The sequence below is a fragment of the Camelus bactrianus genome, chromosome 34 (assembly GCF_048773025.1).
Source record: "Camelus bactrianus isolate YW-2024 breed Bactrian camel chromosome 34, ASM4877302v1, whole genome shotgun sequence".
NCBI classification, from domain to species: Eukaryota; Metazoa; Chordata; class Mammalia; order Artiodactyla; family Camelidae; genus Camelus; species Camelus bactrianus.
This window is the reverse complement of record NC_133572.1, coordinates 8,464,004-8,486,707: the sequence shown is the minus strand read 5'-3', so window position 1 is coordinate 8,486,707 and position 22,704 is coordinate 8,464,004. Positions and strand designations below refer to the sequence as shown.

The 22,704-nt window shown below is 47.3% G+C and overlaps 1 protein-coding gene across 1 annotated transcript in view; it reads left to right on the top strand.

Moving 5' to 3' along the window:
* GRIN2B (glutamate ionotropic receptor NMDA type subunit 2B) overlaps positions 1–22,704 on the top strand; it is a 388,923-nt gene that overhangs the window by 312,667 nt on the left and 53,552 nt on the right. The window contains exons 6-10 of the mRNA XM_074357384.1: positions 14,620–14,822; positions 15,619–15,790; positions 16,283–16,436; positions 19,716–19,841; positions 22,180–22,409. Of these exons, the coding sequence (XP_074213485.1) occupies positions 14,620–14,822; positions 15,619–15,790; positions 16,283–16,436; positions 19,716–19,841; positions 22,180–22,409 (885 nt within the window). The remainder of the gene's footprint in view (positions 1–14,619; positions 14,823–15,618; positions 15,791–16,282; positions 16,437–19,715; positions 19,842–22,179; positions 22,410–22,704) is intronic.

Sequence of the window (22,704 nt, the reverse complement as noted above, 5' to 3'; positions counted from 1 at the left end):
GCTCTTGCTTTGAGACCAGATATCCCCCTGACCTTTAGTGGATGATGTGAAAGTAGATTATGAGCGCTGGGCGGGGGGGAGGTGTTATACAAGCTGTCCCAGGAGCACCTTGTACCAGAAATTGATAAGATACCACTGGTACTAAAGGTGTTGAAATACCTATTAGAGAAACATGACTTGATACTGGGAAACATGATGACAGTTTGACTTCTGAATTTCCCATTCCATAGCATCCTCCCTCACTGTTCCACCCGCTTTTGTTGGTTCGTGGGTAAACTGTTAGCAATTGTTGTGGAGCCAAAGTTATTAACTAATTTCAATAACATTAATATTTTCGTTTGGACAATTTTATGTACATTGGATTATGCTAGCAGCCCTGTGAAATTAATAGAAGTAGAATCTATGTGTTGGCATACATACATACACACGTACATATCTCCCCACTTTGCTGATAAAGAAACTCAGATTCCAAGAGGTTAAGTGACTTGTCACATTCACAGGGCTTGTCAGTGGTAGGGCTGGGCCTGAAACCCAGGACTTCCAAAGCTGGGTTTAGCATTATTACAGCAGTACTACAGTTAAGAAGGACTTACATCAGCACTGCACTTACTTATATTAAAGAGCTCTAAAGAACTCTGTGCTATTTTTTCTTTTAATTCTATCTCTGCCTTTCTTCTTGCTTCTTATCTTCTTCATTGGTTTTGCCTGCTATGTGTAGCCTCTTCCCAAGGTGGATATATTTCAGTTACCCTCTGCTGTGTAATGACCGGCCCCAAACTTAGTGACCTGAGACAACCACCATTTGATTACTTGTCATTCTTTGGGGGCAGTTGGAGTTGGGATAAGCTGCATGGTTCTTGGGTGGGTCTCACTTGGGGCCACTCATCTGACGCAGTCACCTGGTGGCTCAGCTGAGGGTGGGAGATCCAAAATGGCTTCACTCCTGTGTCTAGCTCTTGGTACTCACTATCAGCCGGACCTCATTAGGCAGGTTGGCTCATCCTCAAGGAGGCTGACCCAAGTGTCTTCAGAGTTGTCAGCAACATTCCAAGAAGTCAGGGCCCTTTGCCCTGTCACTCATCAAGTCTCTACATGTGTCACATTTTTTGCTGTTCTTTTGGTCAAAGCAAGTCACAAGGGTGTGGTTACCGAGACATATGTTTTACTGGGTACCATTATTATAGTAACGTACCATAAATGAGTATAAAGACAGTATCTGCCTTATGAGACTGTACTGAGAATTAAATTTGATAATGCATGTGCATTGCTTAGCATGGTCCCTGACACATAGCAAATGCTCAATAAATATTAGTTAACGTTATTGGTAGAATCACCATTATCCATTAATAGCTGCCAAGAGCAGGGTTTCCTTTTAAATCTCATTCATTCATTTGTTCACCGACTTTTACGAGTGCCCACTGCGGTACTGTCCCCTATGCTGGGCATTCGGGAAAAAGAAATAATATTCAGTCTCCGCCACTGAGGAATTCCTAGTCTACTGGAGCAGACCAGACCCATAAGCAACTAAATATAGCATCCTACAGCAAGTGCAGTGATTTGAGATTTGCTCAGCGTACTGAAGAAGAATAGCTAACCCTTTAACCCAGCCTGGGGGCGTGGTGAGGAAAGGCTTCCTGAAACCATAGGAGCGGAATCCTAAAGGTTCAGTGGGTGCCATCCAGAAGGGCAGGGGTTTAAAATAGACAATTATGGCATGCATTAGGCAAGAAAGAGTGTAGTGTGTGATTATCAGCTAGAGCTGAAGGCTAGGAATCCTGAAGGGATAAGCCAAAGAGAAAGCAGGAAGGCAAGGAAGACAGAGAGAGAGAATGGAAGAGGGAGGGAGGGAGGGTGGGAACGGGAAAATGAAGGGGAAGTATGGGGAACAAATGTGTGCTCTTCCAGGGACTTTGAATGCCTTTCTATAGGTGAGTGAGGAGGCACTGACGGGCTTGAAGAGGAGTGGGGATGGGGTCAGATCTGCATTGTAAGAAGCCACTCTGAGACCAAGCAGAGGATGAACTGGAGGAAGCGGAGCCTGGAGGTGGGGGCACCAGCTAGGAGTGATCCAGAAATCCAGGCAAGAGAGAGAATATGTGAGAGTGGAGGCCAGGGTGAGGGCCTTTCCCGCCACCGCTACACTGTGAAGCTACGGGAAGGCGTTTCAGTGAGAAAACGAATGGCTTTGGATATCCTAGTTTGGGGTAGCATCGTTCAGAACATTCTGGAAAATGCTTGTCCACAAAATGGACTTTTTCTGGCTAAGGAGAGGTGGGAGGCCCGGGGCCGTTTTAGAGTGTTCTTAGTAGGGACCTAGCCCTCTTTTGCATGGCCTCAGCGAGGTGTGAGAGCACTGTTCTGTGAATTCTACAAGGGACAAATGTCTTCATGATTTTTTTCTTTTTTCTGCGGCCTAGTCTTTTTAAATTTTAATACATTTTCAATGACTTTGACCTCTTCTATTTGCGCTCCTTTATTGTCTCAGTTATTTTTATGTGCCTTTTCAGATGTTTATGCCTTGTTTCTTTCCATATAAGTTCACACCCTTATGCCTTGGATTTCCTGGGTGCTGCTTCGTTGTCCCTGAAAACACATTCATAATCGTCGGAGTTTACATTCAGATTTGTGGTCTGGAAAACACTGTCATTATACTGATGCAATGTGTTCCTTTTCCAGAATCCCTCCCATTACTTGCTTTCTGGCCCTCGTGCAGGGGCACCCCGCAGGGCTGAAAACAGCTCTCCACAGTCTCACCTGACGAGGTCCTGCTCCAGGCTTGGCCGTTTCTCTTAGCCCCTAAAGATCTGCCTGTGAACCTGATTTTGCTTGTTTGGTTGGTTTACTCAGTGTGCAACACTTTGCATCATTTTTCTTAGTGTCCTGAGGTGTACTTGATAAAGGTGCCAGCCTAGTGTGCCTAAGACTTATAGGTAGATTCTTGCATATTTTCAAATAACCTTGTCTTTAAACATGAAATACATTTAAAATTCAGAGAAGGATCATGATGGAGGATGTGATGAAACTCATCAGGAGGCAGAGGGCAGAGCGAGCCGGGATCAGTGCAGTAAGCATTGTCTGAAGGAGCGGTCTAATCGTCTCTGGCTCCCAGAGGTCTTCCACGATGACACGGTGCCTTGTGGGTGGTGGCACAGTTCCCACTGCATGTCTTTCTTGCTGCTGCTGCTCTGGACCTCTAGGCCCGCTAATGCTACGGCAGGCCCAAGGCTGCCTAAGGAGAACAGAACAGGTGGGCTGTTCTGGGTCAGCATTTATTGAGAATCATTGCCCCATGCCTGATTCTGTTCTTACGTGCTTATCCGATATTTGAGGCAATATAGAGGCGTGGCAAAAAGCAGAGTCTGGTATTAGAACACCAGGACTCAAACCCTGCCTCTTCCCCTTGCTTGGCTTTTGAAACCCCCGTATAGGGCTCTTACAGGAACCCTCTGGTGTGGGCTCTTAATCCTGGAGAGGGACTTGTGGGAGGGCCCGAACCTGCATGGACGCCTCCCACTTCTGCCCTCCTTGGCCCCGCGCAGGAGGTGCTTATTTAGGAATGTCTGCGGGCTCTGCCCGTCACCAGTGACCCAGCCTACTTCCTGGCCCCTGAGGTGTTCACAGAAGTGGGGTGATACCACCACCACCACCGTTTACTCAGGGCTCACCACATTCCAGGCATTTTACAAAGCATTTTAGATACATTATTTCATTTAATTTAATCAAAACCCCATGAAGTTATTATCTATTTGCCATTTATAGATGAGTTTATAAACAGTGCATTATGAGGGCTGTTTGGATTATAAAGAATAAACACCCAACTTGAATGAGCTTAAGCAAAAGGCAAATTTATTATAAGGATCCTGGCTTGCCTCACCAGCGCCCACGCTGGGAACGTGGCTGTGTCTCCAGGACTCTGACAAGCCTGTGTGTCCTGCTCACTCTCACTTGTATGTACTTCCTCTGGCCACTGGCTTCATTCTTCTCTCCCTCCGCTGACCAATTTTCTCCTAGGGTACGAACCATGGCTGCCCACAGCTTCTGATTTTTACATGTTATAGCTTGTGCTATTGGGGAAAGACTGACTTAACACTCTTTATGTTCCTAAGGCCAAAAATCGCAAGGATTTGACCCAGCCAGTCAGGTGCCCACCCCTCAAGCATTCAGCTGTAGCTGGGCCAGAGGATGGACTGGGAGATACAATAACATGGAAACTCTCAAAGAACCATGTGGTTGGAGTTGAGGAAGGAGCAGTTCACAAAAAGGGAGACTGAGCTAACAAGCAAAGGGGTCGGGGGAGAGAGTGAGTTAGGGGGTCAGGCAGAGGATGCCCAATGGGTAGACGGAACAGCAGGTATCCACAACACAGAATTTAAAAGGCTGGGTAACTTGCCCAGAGTCACACCCAACCGAAGCCAGGACTCAGCTTAGGCCCTTCTGACTTCAAAGCCCATGCATTTAATTAAGATGACAAATGAGAATGAAGTAGTGGAGGGAGTGTGAATGAAGGCACATGTATATACATGCATGTGTGCATACATCCTACACATATGTAAATACCGGGGAAGACCTTACCAAGCCACCGCTCACATCCAGGAAGTCACGGTCACCTGGGCCAGCATTACACGCCTGTACTCTACACTTCCAGCTTGTCACCTGAGGATAAAGGCAGTAATGAGAAGGAAACCTGGTGATGAGTAGTGTCCATGATCAAAACCTGTGGCCCAGCCCCCAAAAGCAGATTGTAACACCACCTCGTCCATCAGTCAGTCAGTCAGCAACCCTGCTGAGCCGGGTTCTGGAGCAACCAAAGCCTTGGGCATGTTGCACACACATCTAAGAGCCCCCAGTGTAGGAGGAAGTCGATTCGGAGGAGGTGAGGCAAGATTTGGTGCTGTTTAAGTTTGAGAGATCTTTGCCTGGTCCCGCAGTCCCAGAGGATGGCTCAAGCCTCAGTTTTGATGTTCAAGAAGAAGGGCCTTTTTTGGAAAAAAGTGGATCAGGGAGAAGGTGGAGCTCAGCTCTCAGTAACTTGAGCTCCTCTAAGTCCCAGAATAGACCTGAGGATGGGGAGTTGGCCTGGGAGGTTTTGAACCCTTGGGCCAAGAAGGCATCAGATACTTCAGGAAAACATTCCGAGTATTTCAGTCTATTTGAGCCTGTTTAGTAAATTACTTTACAATATGCTCTGACCTAAAAGAATTTACTACCCTTTCTAAAATACCCATCTTGTCCCAGGGAGGCGGTTGTGGGAGAGGAGCACCTGGCTAATGGCATTCTTTGGATTCAAGGCCATTGGTAAATACTAGAAGGGTCATAGCATTTTCACTCTTATGAATTCTGTTTTCATTTGCACCCAAATGAAAATATTGCATGTAACCAAAAGAACTGTGTGAGGTTTACTCTGACAGTTTGAAACAAACTGAGTTAGGACTTTGAGAACTTGGAGTTGGTTCAGCATTTCCCCCTTGCCACTTGCAAAGGGGAAGCCATGTTTCTGGGAGGAAGGTAGGCCCACGGGGAAGCTGCCCGGATGCTATCAGTAGTAGGAGTAACAGTCGTGGCGAGCAGGGGGAGAGGGAGGAGAAAAATAGCAAATACTACGTGCATAAAACTAACATGTGCCAGGCACAGAGATAAAATCACTCACCAAAGGTCACACAGCTTGTCTGTGCCCTGCCTCCTCCTGCCACCTGCTACCATCCTGCCTGTTGCCCCCCCCCCCCCCCCCGCCGGCCTTCAGTGGATACTTCTCATGAAGCCTTTAGACACCACCATCAGTCACAGTTTCTGGGAGGCTGAGATGAGGCTGGGAGGCTGTGGAGCTGAAACAGAGTCCTCTCCTCTCTCGGATCACAGTAATCGAGGAATAAAGAGGTCAGAAATATCCTCTTGGCGACATGGCACAATGCGGGAAACACGGGCTTCTAGAGTCAGACGGATCAGGGATCTCACCTGGACCCTCGGTGAGCCGCAGTTTTTCTGTCTATACTGTGGGCATAGCAATATCCCCTTTTTGAGGGTCAGTGACAGCGGAACGCACAGCTCTGTGCGAAGTGCCTGGCTCGGGGCCTGGCCCATAAGTAGCCACAGGGACGCGAACATCATCGCATCTCCGTTCAGGGCTTTATCTGAAAGGGCTAAACCTGTCCTCTGGTGCCCAGGGAGTCAGCACCTCCATTCCTGGCCCCAGATTCTCTCCCAGCTCGACACCGTCCCATTCCATCGCTCCCCAGAGCAGGGGGGATGGAGGGAGGGACCGAGGAGACAGGGATCACTCAGAGCGCGATGCCAGCCGCGGCCGCTTGCCTGCACAACCCCCAGGGAGCCCCAGGCTCTCTCGGGGAGGCTGGGGTCAGCCAGAGACGACAAGTGATGTCTCAGTGTCACTGGGAGACCCGCATAGGTGCCAGGCAAGAGGGGCTGGACAGGCCTCCCTTCAGCGTGTGTGCCCAGAACCACCGTCCCCAGCTCAGTGAGTGTCAAAGCAGTAAAAGGTGAAGGCAGTCATGGATCAAATTTGAACATGGGAAATATTTTCTAACACATCTTTCTAAATGCTAGCTTTCTAAATCTGGACGACACCGAATATGCACGTGATTGGGAGAGGTGAGCAGACCGTGCCCTCGTATGTACCTCCGTCCTCGTGGAGCTGAGTCTGTCCAGGGCGACTCTAGAGTCCAGAGGTGACTCGAGAGGCGGTGTGCAGGGCGGCCTTGCCTCCGGCTGCTTCGCAGGGAGGCGCGCTGGAGGGCTCCCTTGCGGGGGCCTTCTGCAGGGTGTGCAGCATTCCTTCCCCAGCGACGTGAGTCACTAATGCACCAAGAACACACTTGTTCATGCCAGTACAAGGGACAGAAAGAGGTAAATAATACAGTGTCTGCCCTCGAGTGCTGAAGGACACGGGCAGAGACAGGATTTTGTGTATCAAACTATAGCTAACATTTTAGTGTAATAGCCAAAGGGAGCAGTTGACCCACAAAATTCTTACGGAAGATCAAAGAGACCTTTCTTTCTGGGCGGTGGTGGCCAGGGACAGCATCGTGGTGGCACTGAGGCCTGAGAAGGACTTCGAAGGATGCAGAGCATTTGAGAGACACAGACAGGGCTGATGGATGGAAAACCAAGCAGCTCAGAAAGCAGAGCTGCACACAGTGTAAAAATATCTCTGTGCAAAAGTCAGAACAAAGAACGCTGTGAAAAGACATAGAAAACAAACTTATGGTTACCAAAGGGGAGAGGGAGGGAAGGAGGGACAAATTAGAAGTATGGGATTAACAGATACACACCACAATGCAGAAAATAGATAAGCAACAAGTTTATACTGTAGAGCACAGGGAATTATATTCAATATTTTGCAGTAACCTATAATGGAGTATAATCTGAAAAAATGTAACTGAATCACTTTGCTGTACACTGGAAACTAGTGTAATATTGTAAATCAACTATACTTAAAAATAAGTAAAAAACAGTAAAGATCAAAATATTACAAAGCCAAATACATTTATTAATTAATATAAAAGAGCAAAATTTAGGTATTAAGGCAAAAGGACTTTCAGCCTGGCTTACAAAAGACAAAAGCCAACTGTATGCTATGTTCTAGAGACACACCTGAAACAAATCAGGGCTTCTATATTTCTTCCCATCCCCTGACTTTTAGTGCATTTTATTTTATTTTCCATTGTCAAGGTTTATAACATACACATTTCGTTCTAGAACCTTAGTTTTTTAGTGTTTATTCCTAGCTCTGTGTTTAAATTAGTATTGCAAATAACACTTCCAAACATCAAAAAAAACCACTGTGAGTGGGGTAGATTTTTTTTTAAGTAAAGGTAGGAGACCAAATGTTCCATATAAAAGGAGACATATTTTACTTCAAAAAAATAAGTTTTGTGCATTAAAAAAATATCAAAAACAGACAAAACACAAATCTTAGTGTGAGAAGGCTATTTCAAGCATAGCTGACGGATAAAGGGTTACTGTCGCACCGAGTCCCTGAGAAGAGAGAAGAAAGACAAACAATTCAGTGGAAAATGGGTGCAGGATGCGGCTAGAGGGTGAAAGAGGGAAGCCGAAGCGGCTGACAGATGTGCGGGGTGCGCTCGCTCCCCGAGACTCAAGAAGGTGAAAGTTAGAGCAATTAGATACCGTTTTTCATTCCTCGGACCGGCGAACGTTTAGTAGCGATAAAAGCCTGGTGCTGGTCGGAGCGTGAGCAAGGCGCTCCCTTGTGCTCTGCTGATGGGAGTTGCAGTCGCTCTAAACCTTTGGTAAAGTATTTTGGCAACATCGAGAACATTTGAAAACACAAAATTCCTTTCATTCTGCCTTTTCATTGCTGGGAATTGATGCTTTGGAATTACCAAGATATGTATCATGTGTTTCAGTTACATCTGGGGGGAAACATCGTAAATGTTTATCAACGGGGGTGACTGAATCGAGGCGCATTCTTATTGTGGACTACAGTGCAGCTGTGAAAAGGACTGAGGTCTACCAGTTGTTGAGTTGGAAGGACGCCCATGATGTACAATTAAGTAGAAAAAGCAAGTTGCAGAGATGTGTATACTATGCTCCGATTTTGGAAAAACACATACATACATATGTACTCACGTATCCTCTTCTTCATACCTTTGTGTTTGTATTTGGTATGAATATTGTGAATGGATGGCTGTACACCAGGATGTCCCTTTGGTTACAAGGGAGGGAGGGGAGGGATGGATACAGGAAAAAAAAAAAAGATTGAGCAAAATGAAGCGCTGTCAGACACTTAACCTTTAAAGCTAAGATGTGTGGCTTTGAGGGAGGAGAAATCCTCAGACTTCTCTTCTGTTAGGCACCTCAGACCTCAGTCCAGGGGCAGTACCCCCCCCCCCACCATGGCCACGATAGCTGCCTGACTGGCACCACTTTGGGACGGGATGGAGTGCAGATCTGGGGTGCCTGGCAGAAGCTCTGCCTGTCCCTTCTGCTCACGCCAGGAAATTACATGTAGTTTTAAATTTTGCATTTTAACAGTCAGATGAAGGCTTCAAATAAGCAGCAAGCATTTAGCATTAGATCCAGATGTCATCTCCAGCAAGAAACAAAAATGCTTTGATTTAGGAAAAATAACCTTTGACGCCTAAAGTGGCTCTAATAAGTGCTTTGGTTCCAGAATCTTGAAAAAAATGACTTTGTGTGCAGATGAGAGAGGCAGCCTGGGGAGAGCGATGTCCTCTGCCCCCTGTGCAAGGACTGTGGCAGCAGTCACCACAGCCGTGCCCTGCCTGGGCCCCCCTCCCTTCTCTTCGGGGACACGTTCCCCTAAGAGACAGACCCTGGGGCTCCCAGAAGGAGTGTGTCCCTGTGTGTCCCAGGGTGCTGACTGGTGCCAGCTTCACTGCTAGGTGGGGGGAGTCTGTTAGCAGAGGGGAGACTGTGAAATCTAAAATCACCAGATTGGTTCTAGAATTTTCATGAGGGAAGGCTATGGGATCATATGCTGTAGGTCTGTGAGGTAGACCTCCTTCTGAGGAGAAACCCCAGCTGAACAGGTGTTCAGCTTGTCCTGCGAGAACCAACCAGAAACCCTAAAACCGACTCCATGTTTTCCTGACAAAACTAATTAGGGATTTTTTTTTTCTCTTGAGAAAGATGATTTCAGTTCTCAAGAGATCTTTTTAAATGTTAGTGTGGCAGGGAGCTGTATGTTTTATAGACAGGCGCTGTGAAATGTGCTTGTGGAAATGACGTGTGCTGAGTGCTCCCCCCTAAGGAATTCAGAGCGCTTCCCCGACGTTTTCTTCGTTATTTCATACGGTTTTTCTTTTTCCTGAACACATTTTACTCTTGACTATAAATTCTTCATTCAGTTTTTCTCGCTGGATTTTCTCTGAAATATGTTCCACTAACCTCCCTTCCTACTGCTCTCTGCATTTCCAACATTACACACTCGCGCCGGTTCAGACAGCCTAGGGAAGAATTCGAGATTTTTCCTTTCAGGAGCTCAGGCTTCTCTTTCTCTCTTTGCTATTCTTTATCACCCTTTCAAACTTTCCCATTTATAGTATTTTCACCGTACTGTCTCCCCCTTAAAGAATTGCTTGAAACATACCTTATTCTCCTACATAAATCAGCCTTATTTAATTTTAGTTGTTCACTTGGTTCTAACTGTCTTGCTTCACAAAGAGGTTAAAGTAACTAATTCATGGTGACTAAATGTCTTCTTTAATATGAGCACTGTGTATTGGTGTGTGAATCTGATAGTCACAGCAGAGTTGTGGGGTTTTTTTTTTCCCAAACCTTTGTCTCCTCAGTCCTGAAGAAATTTGTTAACTTACCTTCCCACAATAATCATCCTCAAAGAAACAATAAAAAAAGAACTATGACTTTAAGACAAGCTAAACAAATCTGTTTAAACAAATCTGATACTTCCCTCCTTTCAGAAAATAACCACAAGGCACACCTTTTACTGGGCTCCAATCCAATGGAAACGTAGTAGGGAGCATCTGTCCTGAAAAGATCCTGGGATCATGAGATTGTGTATAACACACCGTAGAAATCACTCCCTATTTTACAGATGTGGAAACTGAGACTCAGAGAGTTACAGAAATTTGTCCATGATCACAGAAGTACTTAAGGACACGTTCAGAATTTAGTTAGGAGACAAGACACCTAAAAAGTCTCTAAATGAGGTAGTAAATAGCATGAAATGATGAGTGACTTGTCTATTCTGGGCAGTGGCGAGCGGTAGATGCTCACACTGGGGGCAGGGTTGGGGAGAGGAAGCCTGTCTGTCGTGTTTGCCGGTTTCATGGTGACATGGGAAGAGCAGAGCACAGTCCAGCTGGCTCTCCAGAGTAATGGGCATCTTCTGGCTGGAGGGAGCAGGTCGTTGAGGAAGAGAGCTGAGCTGGACCAGCTCTCCCCGCGCGTCGCACCTTTCAGCTGTGAAGGACGTTCATAGCACGTCCTTGGTCTGTCACCGAGCAGCCGTAGGGCTCTGCACCTTTGCCGTTGCTCTTACCTCAGCTGGTGAACTACCCCTCCCCTACGGAGCTGTCACTTAACACTGCAAGGCACAGCCTGAATAAGGGTCACGGTCCAGCCTTTCCCTGACCCTTTCAGAAATAGTCACTTCTACTCTGAATCCCAGAGTAATTTTGTATACCTTGTATTAGGGTAGTTCCCAAAGCCTGGCTTGATATTACTGTCACTAGATAGTGTCTTTCCCCACGAGACTGGAGGAGAGGGACCCAGTCCTACTCCTTCGCTGTCGGAGGAGCAGTGCTGTGCGGGGGGTGGGCGCCCAGGCTCCGGGGCCAGGCTGTTCAGCTTGAGGTCCAGACACTGTGCTCACTTAACCTGAGACCATGAGCAAGTCATCAGCCCCCTCTGTTCTCATCTGTAAAACGAGACAGTAAATAAAGCAGCCCCCATCTCACAAGCTTGCTGGGATGATTCATGAGATTACTGGATGTGTTTGGTGCCTCGCACATACTAAGCCTTCAATACACATTGCCTGGCACTGTTACCTGTAGTGCATAGCCCAGTGCCTGGCGCAGAACTGGTGTGAAATTGGTGTCAGGCGGATTGCATCGAAGGGAAGCAAGGACATGTTCGAGCCAGCTTGACAGGAAGCTAGGAAAGAGTGTCCTAGAGGAGACTGCGTGAACAGACTATTGCCGGGGAAATGGGAACGATATAGTAAATAAAAATCAGTTGGCCATAAGGTTATAGGATCAGAACCTAGCTTTCCAACTGCGGTATGCGGAACACAGAGCAGAGCGGGGTCATCGCTGCCCTCCCCTCACCGCGTGTGCTAGAGGCTGCGAGTCTGTCAGTTTACCATTTGTCATTGCAATTGCTTGCGGAGACTGCTGTTCATTGCAGTAGCTCTTTTTCAATACTGTGCAATTGCTTTAAAAGAAATCTAAATGCCAGACATTAAGTATAAACATTGTTGAATTTTATCCCATTTCGTTCAGTCCATTATTCCAATTAATTCATATGGCTTCCAACCTTGATTCTACAGTGCAGTATATCTTTTATCCTTTCTGGTTTGTGTTATCTGCAGTTTTATGAGCATGACTTCTATTTCGTTTTCTGAAACACAATACAGGCCACTTCCAAGAACAGAGTCCCCTGACGTGTCACTGGAGACCTGGGTGTTGGCATTGATTCATTAAACAATCTTTTTTTTTCCCCTCTTAGGATACGGATTTTAAACTCCTTTCAAATGTATCACGTATACAGTGATCTATATTATGTTCCATCTTGTTCACAAGTTTCGTGAAAAAACTTTGCCAAAATGCTACATCTACAGCACCTTTGTTTCACAGATGTAGTAATGCTACTGGGAAAGAAAATGCAGCTAGCGTGTTGAAACCTGTTCCTGGTCAACCCATGTTAGCTTCCAAAACTGACAGCTTTCTTATCCGCCTTTAACAAAGGTTTCATGTTTCAAAATAGTGAAATGGACTGTATCAGGGTGGATAAGGCCCAGTGCACAAATCTTGACCATCTAGGTGAGCAGTTTGGACGCAATCCTGAGGGTGGTGCGAGGTGGTTGAACTTTCTGAATAGGGATTACATACATGATGAAGTGATGTTTTAGGAAGAGCCATCCGGCAGCAGTGCCCACAGTGGACTCCAGGGGGAAACTTGTGTGAGATTTGAGGGTGCCAGCAGTAATCCCAGAATGGGCTACTGGACTGCAGGGCTCGGCTAGTAGCAATAAAGATGGAAGAGAATACATTTGGATTTAAAAGAAAAAGACTCAAAGAGACTGTTGGGGGAAGATGGTAGCAGTGAAAACATAAATGAAAATAGGTGCTTTAGGGCTTCCCAACCTTTTTCACATAATTAAACATGCAGAAAATAGTGTCAGTTTAGCCATTGGGGTAACTGGGGCTGCTTGGAGATGGACATGAGCCGACATCACCGGCCCCCAGGGCTGGTCTTCCCTTCCCCAAGCTCCATCTTCCCCAAATCACAGGTGGAAGACTTTCATATCTCCACTTGGCTGTGAAGCTATTTGGACATTTTTGTTTTAGAAATAAGTAGTCTTAGCAATGTGAAGAGAATCAGACCTGCACCAAAATCAGGGCCGACCATACGGAGGAGAGTGTTCATAGGTAAAGGAAAGCAAACGTTTGCTTCAGTGTGGAATCCTGAACACAGATGTGAAATACGACTTACACACTTGGAAGAAACCTAACTAGCATCAAAGTTAAGGCCGAACAAGATAGTGCAGGCTACCACGCCACTGCCCGTGTTACAGTGACACAGGAGTGACTGTGCAGGCCTCTTGTGGGCTGGGAAGGAGGCAGCACCTACCAGACAGGCTGGGGGAGGTGCAGACCAACCTGGGGAGGCCTGGGCAGAAACCGAGGTGTAGACAAAGGCAGAAACAAAGGAAGGAATTTTGGTTTTGTGTTGACATGGAGATCTGAGTCTGTTTGCTTGAAAATGCATGGAGTACCACCCATTTGTTGCTCCTTGTTGAGTTTTGTCGTTAATAAGCGAAGTAGTTTTGTAGTCCTGGTGCCTCACCTGTGCTACTGATTGGCGTTGCTGCATGGAGGATGTTATAGACTGAGAAATCACAGAAGCTCGCAGCCCACAATTCCTGGTGATAATTGAAGATGTTTGGTTATAGAAAATTAAAAGGTGCTCCCTCTTTCTTCACTAAACTCAACGACAGAGCAAGAGCAAGAACCCACCAACAAGGCGTGCAGTTTCTATTATAAAAACAGGAATGAATGGCTCTTCTAAAAAATAATAGAACCCACACATTTCTCCTGGTGATTGACAGCAGGGCCACCGTGTGCCTGATTCCAGGGGCAGCCACCTTTCACACTGGAGTTTGTGAGGTTGGGGTGCACAGCCCGTGTTGCCATGTGTGGCAGCTCTCAGAGAGACCTATCTGATCCCCCCGGGGCTTCCCTCCAGCCCGGCAGGTGCGGATGTGCGCTGACCTGTGGCAGCAGCAGCAGCCGGACCTCACTCCCTCCCCCAGCCAAGCTGTGTCCATATTCTTTCATCCTGACTCATCATTTTATTCCAATTCGGATCCACCCAGTTCTCCACAAGGCTTCCCACCGGACCTCTGTTACAAGCCAAAACACATCCTCCTGGCTCATTTGCTCTAGTCATTCCGTTGACCTTTCCAAAGCTATTTGCTGCTCTCGCCATCCTGCTTCTTGTTACGGTGAAGCAGAAAACACCAACAGGCACTCAAGGCAGGAAGCTCTGGCTCCCTCCCAGAGCTTGGGACCGGCTTCGGTTTTCGCACTGATCGCACAGCGCCGTAAACATTTGTTTACGTTCCTGACTCTTCCACTCAGGGTGAGCTTGATGAAGGGCAGAATGATGCTGCTTTGAGCCACGGGGCTCAGCAGGGTGCCCCGCACATAGGAGGTCCTCTTTTAATGTTTGGTAAGCAGGTGAGTAAATGAATGTATCACCTGTCTTAGATTTGGACAGAGTCTCATCCCAAGCACGTGGTTAAGGAGGATTCCTCTCTCCAATATGGACAATACCTGCGCTTTGGCCTTTGTTGAACAGCTTCCTGGGTGATGCTAGGAGAGGCCACTCTGTCTCCGCCAGTGGTTTCTGAGTCTTTTGCTTACCCCCGTGCAGGTGGGGAAGTGGAAAGACAAGTCCCTGCAGATGAAGTACTACGTGTGGCCCCGAATGTGTCCTGAGACCGAAGAGCAGGAGGATGACCACCTGAGCATCGTAACGCTGGAGGAGGCCCCATTTGTCATTGTGGAAAGCGTGGACCCTCTGAGTGGCACCTGCATGAGGAACACAGTCCCCTGCCAAAAACGCATCATCTCTGAGTATGGCACCCTTCCTGGCAGCTCTGGGGGGCATGGGATAGTCAGATTTGACACAGCTGTTAGCACCTGGCTGCGGCCAGAGGCATAGAATGAATTGGGCACCATGTCAGATTTTCACTACTGTTGAGTGATGGGATTTCTGGCAGCCCTGTGGTCTGGGTCTGGTTCTGTCCAGACCAGGACCCGGGAGAATGACTGCTAACTATGTGATCGTTTCCTTCTGCCTCGCCTGGGCTCAATGACCAGAACCTCCAGTTTATGGAGATTTAAGTTTACTTTGGTGTTGAACTGTGTTTTCTCAAGAAGCCGGCATGTCTTGAAATTCAGAGATTTAGAAACATTTTTGGAAATAGATAAAACTAATCTATGCTGTTAGAAGTCAGGGTAATGGTTCTTTCTGATGAGGGTGGGAAGGAACTGGAAGAGAGAACAAGAGGTTTCTGAGGTGCTGGTAACTTTTCTGGATCTGGATCTGGGTTCTGGTTAAATGGGTGCGTGATGGGTTCAGTGTACGAAGATTCATCCAGCTGAACCTTTAGGATATGTGCACCTTCATAATATATATTATCCTTCATAGAAGCATTAAAAATGATGAGGAAACATGGTCCAACGTGATGAGATAATGAGATTATTGCAGTTCTGCGGTCTGATTTATTCCCTCACTCAGGCCTGATGGAAATTGTGCTGAGCCATGAAGGGGGCCCTGCTTTGTGGCTGAAGCTTTAACAGCAAAGGGTAATATTTTGCCTCCTGTATAAAGACTTGTTTTTGTTTTTCTGTTTCTTTATCTGGTTAGAAATAAAACAGATGAGGAGCCAGGTTACATCAAAAAATGCTGCAAGGGGTTCTGTATTGACATCCTTAAGAAAATTTCTAAATCTGTGAAGTTCACCTACGATCTGTACCTGGTTACCAACGGCAAGCATGGGAAGAAAATCAATGGAACCTGGAATGGTATGATTGGCGAGGTGAGTGTCAGGGATTAAGGGCCATTTCCATTTTTAATTTATTTTGTTTCATTTCAATATAAAAAAAAATTCATTTTACAAATTTTAGAAAATAGAAAGCAGTACAGTTGACCCCAGAACAACGTGGGTTTGAACCGCATGGGCAAACTTATCTGCAGATTTTTTTCAATAAATATACAGTGGGCCTTCCTTATCTGCGGGTTCTGCATCTGGGGATTCAAGCAACGTGGATCCTGCACTGTGTTTACAGTCTGCAGTCGGTGGAATCCACAGATAAAGAGGGCTAACTATGGGATTTAAGCATCCTCAGATTTTTATATCCGAGGTAGGTCCTGGAACCAATCCCCCGCAGATGCGGAGGGACAACTATGAGTGAAATTTTACTGGTCCCACACTACAAAGGAAGGCACTGTCAGGCCCTGAGTATCTCCCCTGCGGCAGTCCCTCGCCTTCCCGAATGTTCTGACGACAGCCTTGCACCTCTCTCCCCAGGTGGTCATGAAGAGGGCCTACATGGCGGTGGGCTCTCTCACCATCAACGAGGAGCGGTCAGAGGTGGTCGACTTCTCCGTGCCCTTCATAGAGACCGGCATCAGTGTCATGGTGTCACGCAGCAATGGGACCGTCTCACCTTCTGCCTTCTTAGGTGAGTGATGTGCTTGCAGGTGTGAAGGAGATGGACGAGGGCGCAGGGAGAGGGAATGCAGGACAGGTGCGGGAGCCCGTGGCCAGGCTCTCTCAGCCAGGAGCTAGCTTGCCAGGATCTTTCCTCAGCCAGGGATCTCATTTTGGGAACCTCCAAATTGATCATTCTTCAACATGAAAACTGAAGAGCACCCCCACAAAATAGGAAGGCATGACACCCTGTAAGAAAACGACACAGGATGGGTAGCCAGGGGTTCCCCCTTTAGTCCCACTCCTGCCACCTACTCATCATTTGACCTTGAACAAACTTGCTCCATCCTGGGACCCAGCTTCCTCATCCACAGGAGGCGTTTCAACTAGCTGATCTCTGAAGCTGCTTCCTGCTTTAATAATTCCTAGTTCTGGATATCATTCAAATATCTATTTATTTTCAATTATCTTCAAGAATTTAGCTCAGTACTACCAAAAAAAAGGTTTTCTATTTTCACATGAATTTCGGAGGCTTTGCCAGATAAAGCTGCTCTGATTCTTCATCCTGCCCACCCCATCCTGCCCCATACGATCCTGTACCTCACGCTGCAGCATCACTTATGTGTTAAAAGTCTTCCATATGATATAAGACCGGGAGAGATAAAGCCAAGATTTTAATTAGATGAGGCCTTTTGTGAGCTCATACCCCATATTTTTTGCAGGGGCTATGAGAGCAAGGGGTTGAAAAATAAAATGTCACTTTGAAAACAGGCCAGTGGGCTGGGAGGTAGGAAGCTGGTTTGCTCATCAACAAGCTGAAAGCCCTTGGACCAGTCACAGTCTCTCTGAAGGACACCAACGCTTTTCTTGTGAAGCTATTAGAATAGGTCGTAACTGAACACTTCCTTCAGCTCCGGGGGGGAGGGGGGGTTATTCAATAAATGCACTGCGAAGTGGACTTACAGGCTCCATAGAGTTTTCTGTAATTACTCAACTGTCTCAGCTAACCTTCTTACTCAAAGTGAAGCAAATCCTGGCCCTGCCAATTTTATATGAAATGTTATTAGACTGCGCACCCCGAATGCATTAATCCTCATCACAGCTTTATGTATTTTATTTGCTTTTTTCCCTTTACGGGGTAATTGGAACATGAAGAGATACAAATAAAACTTCGTAGTAACTCCAACCCTGTCAGCCTAGCACTAACCTTAACTTCTGAACTGAGAGAGCCAGTGACACATCAGTATAGCTGTACAATGATGTAGAAATGCCCCTGTGTGTGTGTGTGTTTGGAGTTGGGACAGTGGTTAATTACAGGGATGTTATGCAAGAAGTCAGTATTTATTGAACACCTACTATGTGATGCAATTATAGGCATTTTGTGCAAACTAGTTATATGATTTCACTGATGCTATTATACTACCCAATTTATGGCTTAGGAAGCTGAATCTTAGGTCATGCAGTTTTCCAGCAGCCTCTCAGCTAGTCACAGACAGACCCAGGACTAAAGCCCAGATACGGATGCCCTCAGAGTCTATGTTCTAGTACCTACGGGGACATTTCAGAGCTCTGCTCCTAAATCAGGAACTGAGACTGAGATGTGGTGATCCAATGGGAAAGCACAGACTTTTGCCCTCAGAGGCCCTTGGTTCACAGCCCAGCCCTGCCTCTTCCTGAGCATGAACCTGCAAGGCCTGGCCCCTCTCAGTCTCAGTTTACTGTTCTGTAAATGAATATGATGGTCCATGGTGCAAAGGGCCGTTACAAGGACTGTATGAACCAAGTGATGGAAGTACTTTCTAAATTGGTAAGAAAAGACCAATGCAAACGTTCCCTGCGCTTGGGGTACGGAAAGTTACCTGGGCTTCATGGCAGAAAAGGAAGCATGGAGACAATGCTTTTACTCAGATATTCCCTGATCCGGGACAAAGTGAAGTCGGGGTAGGGTTGCGGAGGGTCTCTAACCACCGTCTACAAGCTTTGACTTGTACCTTCTACCTCACCTCTCTGGCTGCTGCTGGACGGTTTTGCATTTCACAGTTGATGTGTGCCTTATCAAGGTCCTTTTTAAATTCATTAAGTGACCAGGCTTTTATAATTATCTTAGGAGATTCAAAAAGTAAAGTCGGTTTCAAGGTAAGGAAATATTTTCTGATTTCTAGCCCATTTTCCGCCTTTTCAATTTCATCTTTATTAATGATTTGGAAGGTGGAGAAAACAGCACCTTAATTCACTTAGTTACGAGTTTCCAATGTGATATGACAGCTAAAAAGGCCAGAACTATTTTGAGACACAATTGAGGAAGCATTGTATTACGGGACCGAATAGTGATTGTCCCTTTTTACCCTATAAAAAGGCCTTCAGAGAGATATCTCCTGCAATACGTGTTCAATTTCTGGATATCTCTAAGCCAGAGAGATTTAGATCAACAGGAAGAGATTCAGCAAGAATGATTAAAGAAATTAAAAACAGCGTGTGTAGAATGGTCTTGCTCCCTTGCCTGGTCTCGCTCCAACAACCCTGTCACCTGGTGATGGGGACTAGATTATGGTTGTTTTATTGATTATAGACAAAGCATGTTCCCTTGTCATTTGCTGGAGCCCCAGTATTGTAGATACTGCTATTTCACGTGGATAGGTTTTTCTTTAGCATTGATAGATTTTTTTTAGCATTGACATAGTCTCACACACTAGTGATGTCTGGTAAAATACACCACAATAAAGCAGGTTTACAAAGTAAATCTAGGCTGGAGAGCTTAAGAGAAGCGAGGCAAGGGGGCAAGGGAGTTATTCATTGTACCTAATTATTACTGAACCAATCCAAGCCTGAAAGAGTAATAACCAAGTTTGTTGAGCATGAACTTGGCCACAAGGCTCGGAAGCATTGGCAAAAGCCCTTCCAGGTCCCACTGTGTGGTGTGGCCACACAGATGAGAACGCAAACCAAGAGCCAGTCCAACATGCCTCATTCCCTCCTCGTCTAGTACTTCTGGCTGCACCATTTCCTGAAAGACCCAGACAGCGGTCCAAAAAAGGCAGAAACTATCTCTACAGTCTGAGAAAGGACAGGCAAGAGGCTGTTCTTCTCCTATGTTTGAAAGAAAATTAACTTTGACTTGCCCATCAGGGGAAGGGAGATGCTCAGACACGGCCTTTTACTCCTTCCTAACCCGGGCCGGGCTCTCTGCAAGGGCACACACACGCGTGGCTTGTTTCCCCAAGACACGTGTCTCGGGCGTGAATTAGCAGGTGAACCGATGGGAAGCCGTCTGTCCCACTGTAACCCCCGCGCCGCCGTGCTTCTCCCGCAGAGCCGTTCAGCGCCGACGTGTGGGTGATGATGTTCGTCATGCTGCTCATTGTCTCGGCCGTAGCCGTCTTCGTCTTCGAGTACTTCAGCCCCGTAGGGTACAACAGGTGCCTGGCCGACGGCAGAGGTAAGGCCAGCTGACCCACCGCGCATCACAGCTCTCCGGTTCTCACTGCGAACCTCGGTGCCCCTGCCCTGCCGTCTGCCTCCTTCCTGAGACCGACCCACTTCTGAAAATGAACCCTCAGCCCTCTAGGCCCCCACCTTGGTGACCCATTAGAAAGACCCCAATTAAGATGTCAGTTTGAACTTACAGGTCCCCTCCCTGGCTCAAGCCTGGCCCTGAGCCTGGTCCCACCCTGGGCAGGTGGGAGGAAAGCCAGCAGTAGACACGCGTGGCATGAACATGTGAGGGGAAACTGTTTCCATGACCCTAGGCTGTGAGCAGTCCATCTGACGAGGTGGACTGATGAGGCAGATCATATACATGTACCAAGAATAAGGAACAACAGGTTTCCCCAGGGCGTACGCAGGGTAGTTGTGGCTGAAAGGGTCCTCCACAGCCAGAGGATCACACTGAGGTACCAGATCTCCAGTGCACGGGTCCCTGGCTCACACCCCTCTGCCAGGGAGCAGAGGAGCTGGGTACTTGAAAGAAAATGGCCAGGAGATAGCAATTCTCACTCACGGCTACTCTTCGGGGCGGGCCCACTTCCGGCTGGGTAGTTCTGGAGATGTGAGTGGGTTCCTTACAAGGCAAAGGTGCAGAGACCCCATTTTCTAATATTCTGATTAAGTCCAGAGTGGGCTTGAACCACTGTATGTTTCCAAATAGTGCTTCTCCACCTTGGTTGCATATTAGAATAACCACCCATGCCGCACTAATTTAATAAGAATCTCTGGAGTGGGGTGCCAGGCAGCAGTGTTCTGTAAAACTCCCCTTGTGCTTCTGTTGAATTCACAGTCCAGGTTAGGAACCACCCCTGGACTGAAGTACTTCCAGGTGCAGACCCGCCTTCCAATTTGGGGTTCTGGGCTGGAAGTCTGGATGCGTCCACAGTAGGGAATCGTCAGGGGATTCCTGCCTGTGCTCATCCAAAAGCCGTGACTGCCCCCATCCCGCTGGGCGTTAGTAACAAATGAAACATCTGACAAACAAAGAGGACATACACACGTTGACAATGTCACTGTCACAAACCAAAGTTAGTGTGCACCTCCCCCCCCACCCTCAAGGAACATCAATGAGGCAAAAAATCAGACACAAAATTCAGAGCAAGGGCTTACAATTACTGCTCACTTTACCAAAGGATGCTTGTCTTCACAAAGGACTTCAACATGGGGCCACTTTAAATATCAAGTCTCCTTGGGGCATTTTACAATGTACCAAACTTTGATTTATAAACAACTTTTTAGTTACACATCTGTTCCATGAAATATCAGGCCCACACGCGCAGATGTGTGTGCACAGTTAGATACTAGGCTCGACACATGTAGTCACTGATGATTTAGTTGGTGAGCAGATGCTACCCGGAGCACGGAGAGCAGCGTAAGACCTGGGCTAATGTGCTGCAAAACTGTGCAGGCAGCTGTTGGTTTCTGCACTGGAGGGGCTACACGCAGACCCAGACAGCAGGCAAGGTTTCACCATCGCCAAGCGGAGAAAGCAGTGCGGTCACGAGAACGTTATGGGCAGAAGCCCTGGCATGCTCTGTGCAAAGGTGGGGTGGAGGACAGTCAAGGACAGCCTGCCTTTCCGCCCTCAGATACGTGTGGCAAAGCCGAGGGGCTGTGACTTCCCCTCTGGGCTTCCTCATACTCTTCCACGGAAGGCAGGTCTATGGAAACCAGACGAGAGGAGTTGGCACTGGAGTGAAGTCAAGGTTGTCTTTGAAACCTTCAGTGCTAGGTTCCAGAAACTAAAGATAAACCAGGAAAAAGTGCATTCAAAGCCATCCGGCCCCGTGTGAGTGAAATTGGAGGAGGCCCATGACAGTGGCAGAAAAAGACCCCACTCAGCTCTTCCTGACCTTCTTTGAAGTTCAAAGGCTTTCCTGGTAGATACAGATACAGATGTCAGGAACAATGGTAATGAGGCTGCGCGTGGCCAGAGTGGGCTGCTGCCTTTGTTACTCAGCTTTGGTGTCATCTAAGGGTCTGAGACACTCGAGGGTGGGAGGCGGCTCCTCTGGTGCCCTGGCTGAGTCATGACCACTGGCTGGAGCAGGATCCCCCCACACCTGGGGCCTCTGGCTTTTCTCCTAAGGGACCCTCTTCTGCCTGCCTGAGGGTCCCAGGAGAAAAGAGACACAAGCTGTCTACTGGAAACACTGTCTGGGGAAGGGCTGGGGCTCAGTTGGCCAGGATGCTGCTCTGAGTGGGAACTTACCAGCTCTGTGTGCTTGCAGGTTCAAGTAGAACTGGTGGCTGGGTCTTAACTCTCTGTCCTTGTCTTTTTGTCCTGCCAGAGCCAGGCGGCCCATCTTTCACCATCGGCAAAGCTATTTGGCTGCTCTGGGGTCTTGTGTTTAACAACTCCGTCCCTGTGCAGAACCCAAAGGGGACCACCTCCAAGATCATGGTGTCGGTGTGGGCCTTCTTTGCTGTCATCTTCCTGGCCAGCTACACTGCCAATTTAGCTGCCTTCATGATCCAGGAGGAGTACGTGGACCAGGTTTCTGGCCTGAGTGACAAAAAGGTAGGAGAACCATTTGAAACCGCCCATCTATCCCTCGGTCCCGTTCTGAGCCATTCTCAAAGCTCTCGAGTGCCTGTTAATTTTCTAAATCTTTAGAATCGACAGTTCTTTCTTATGTTTCCTTAAATCGGGACACGGGAGCAGAAGTCAGTTTCCCCACCGAAATAATATTCCTTCGCGTTCGCCTTCTCGTTTGTGAAACGTCGTCACGGGCGCGCCTGGGCTGCACATGAAGGGCTTGGTATGTTGGCGGCTCTCTGAGTGCACAGGTCCTCTTGCTGGAGACGCCCGCGTG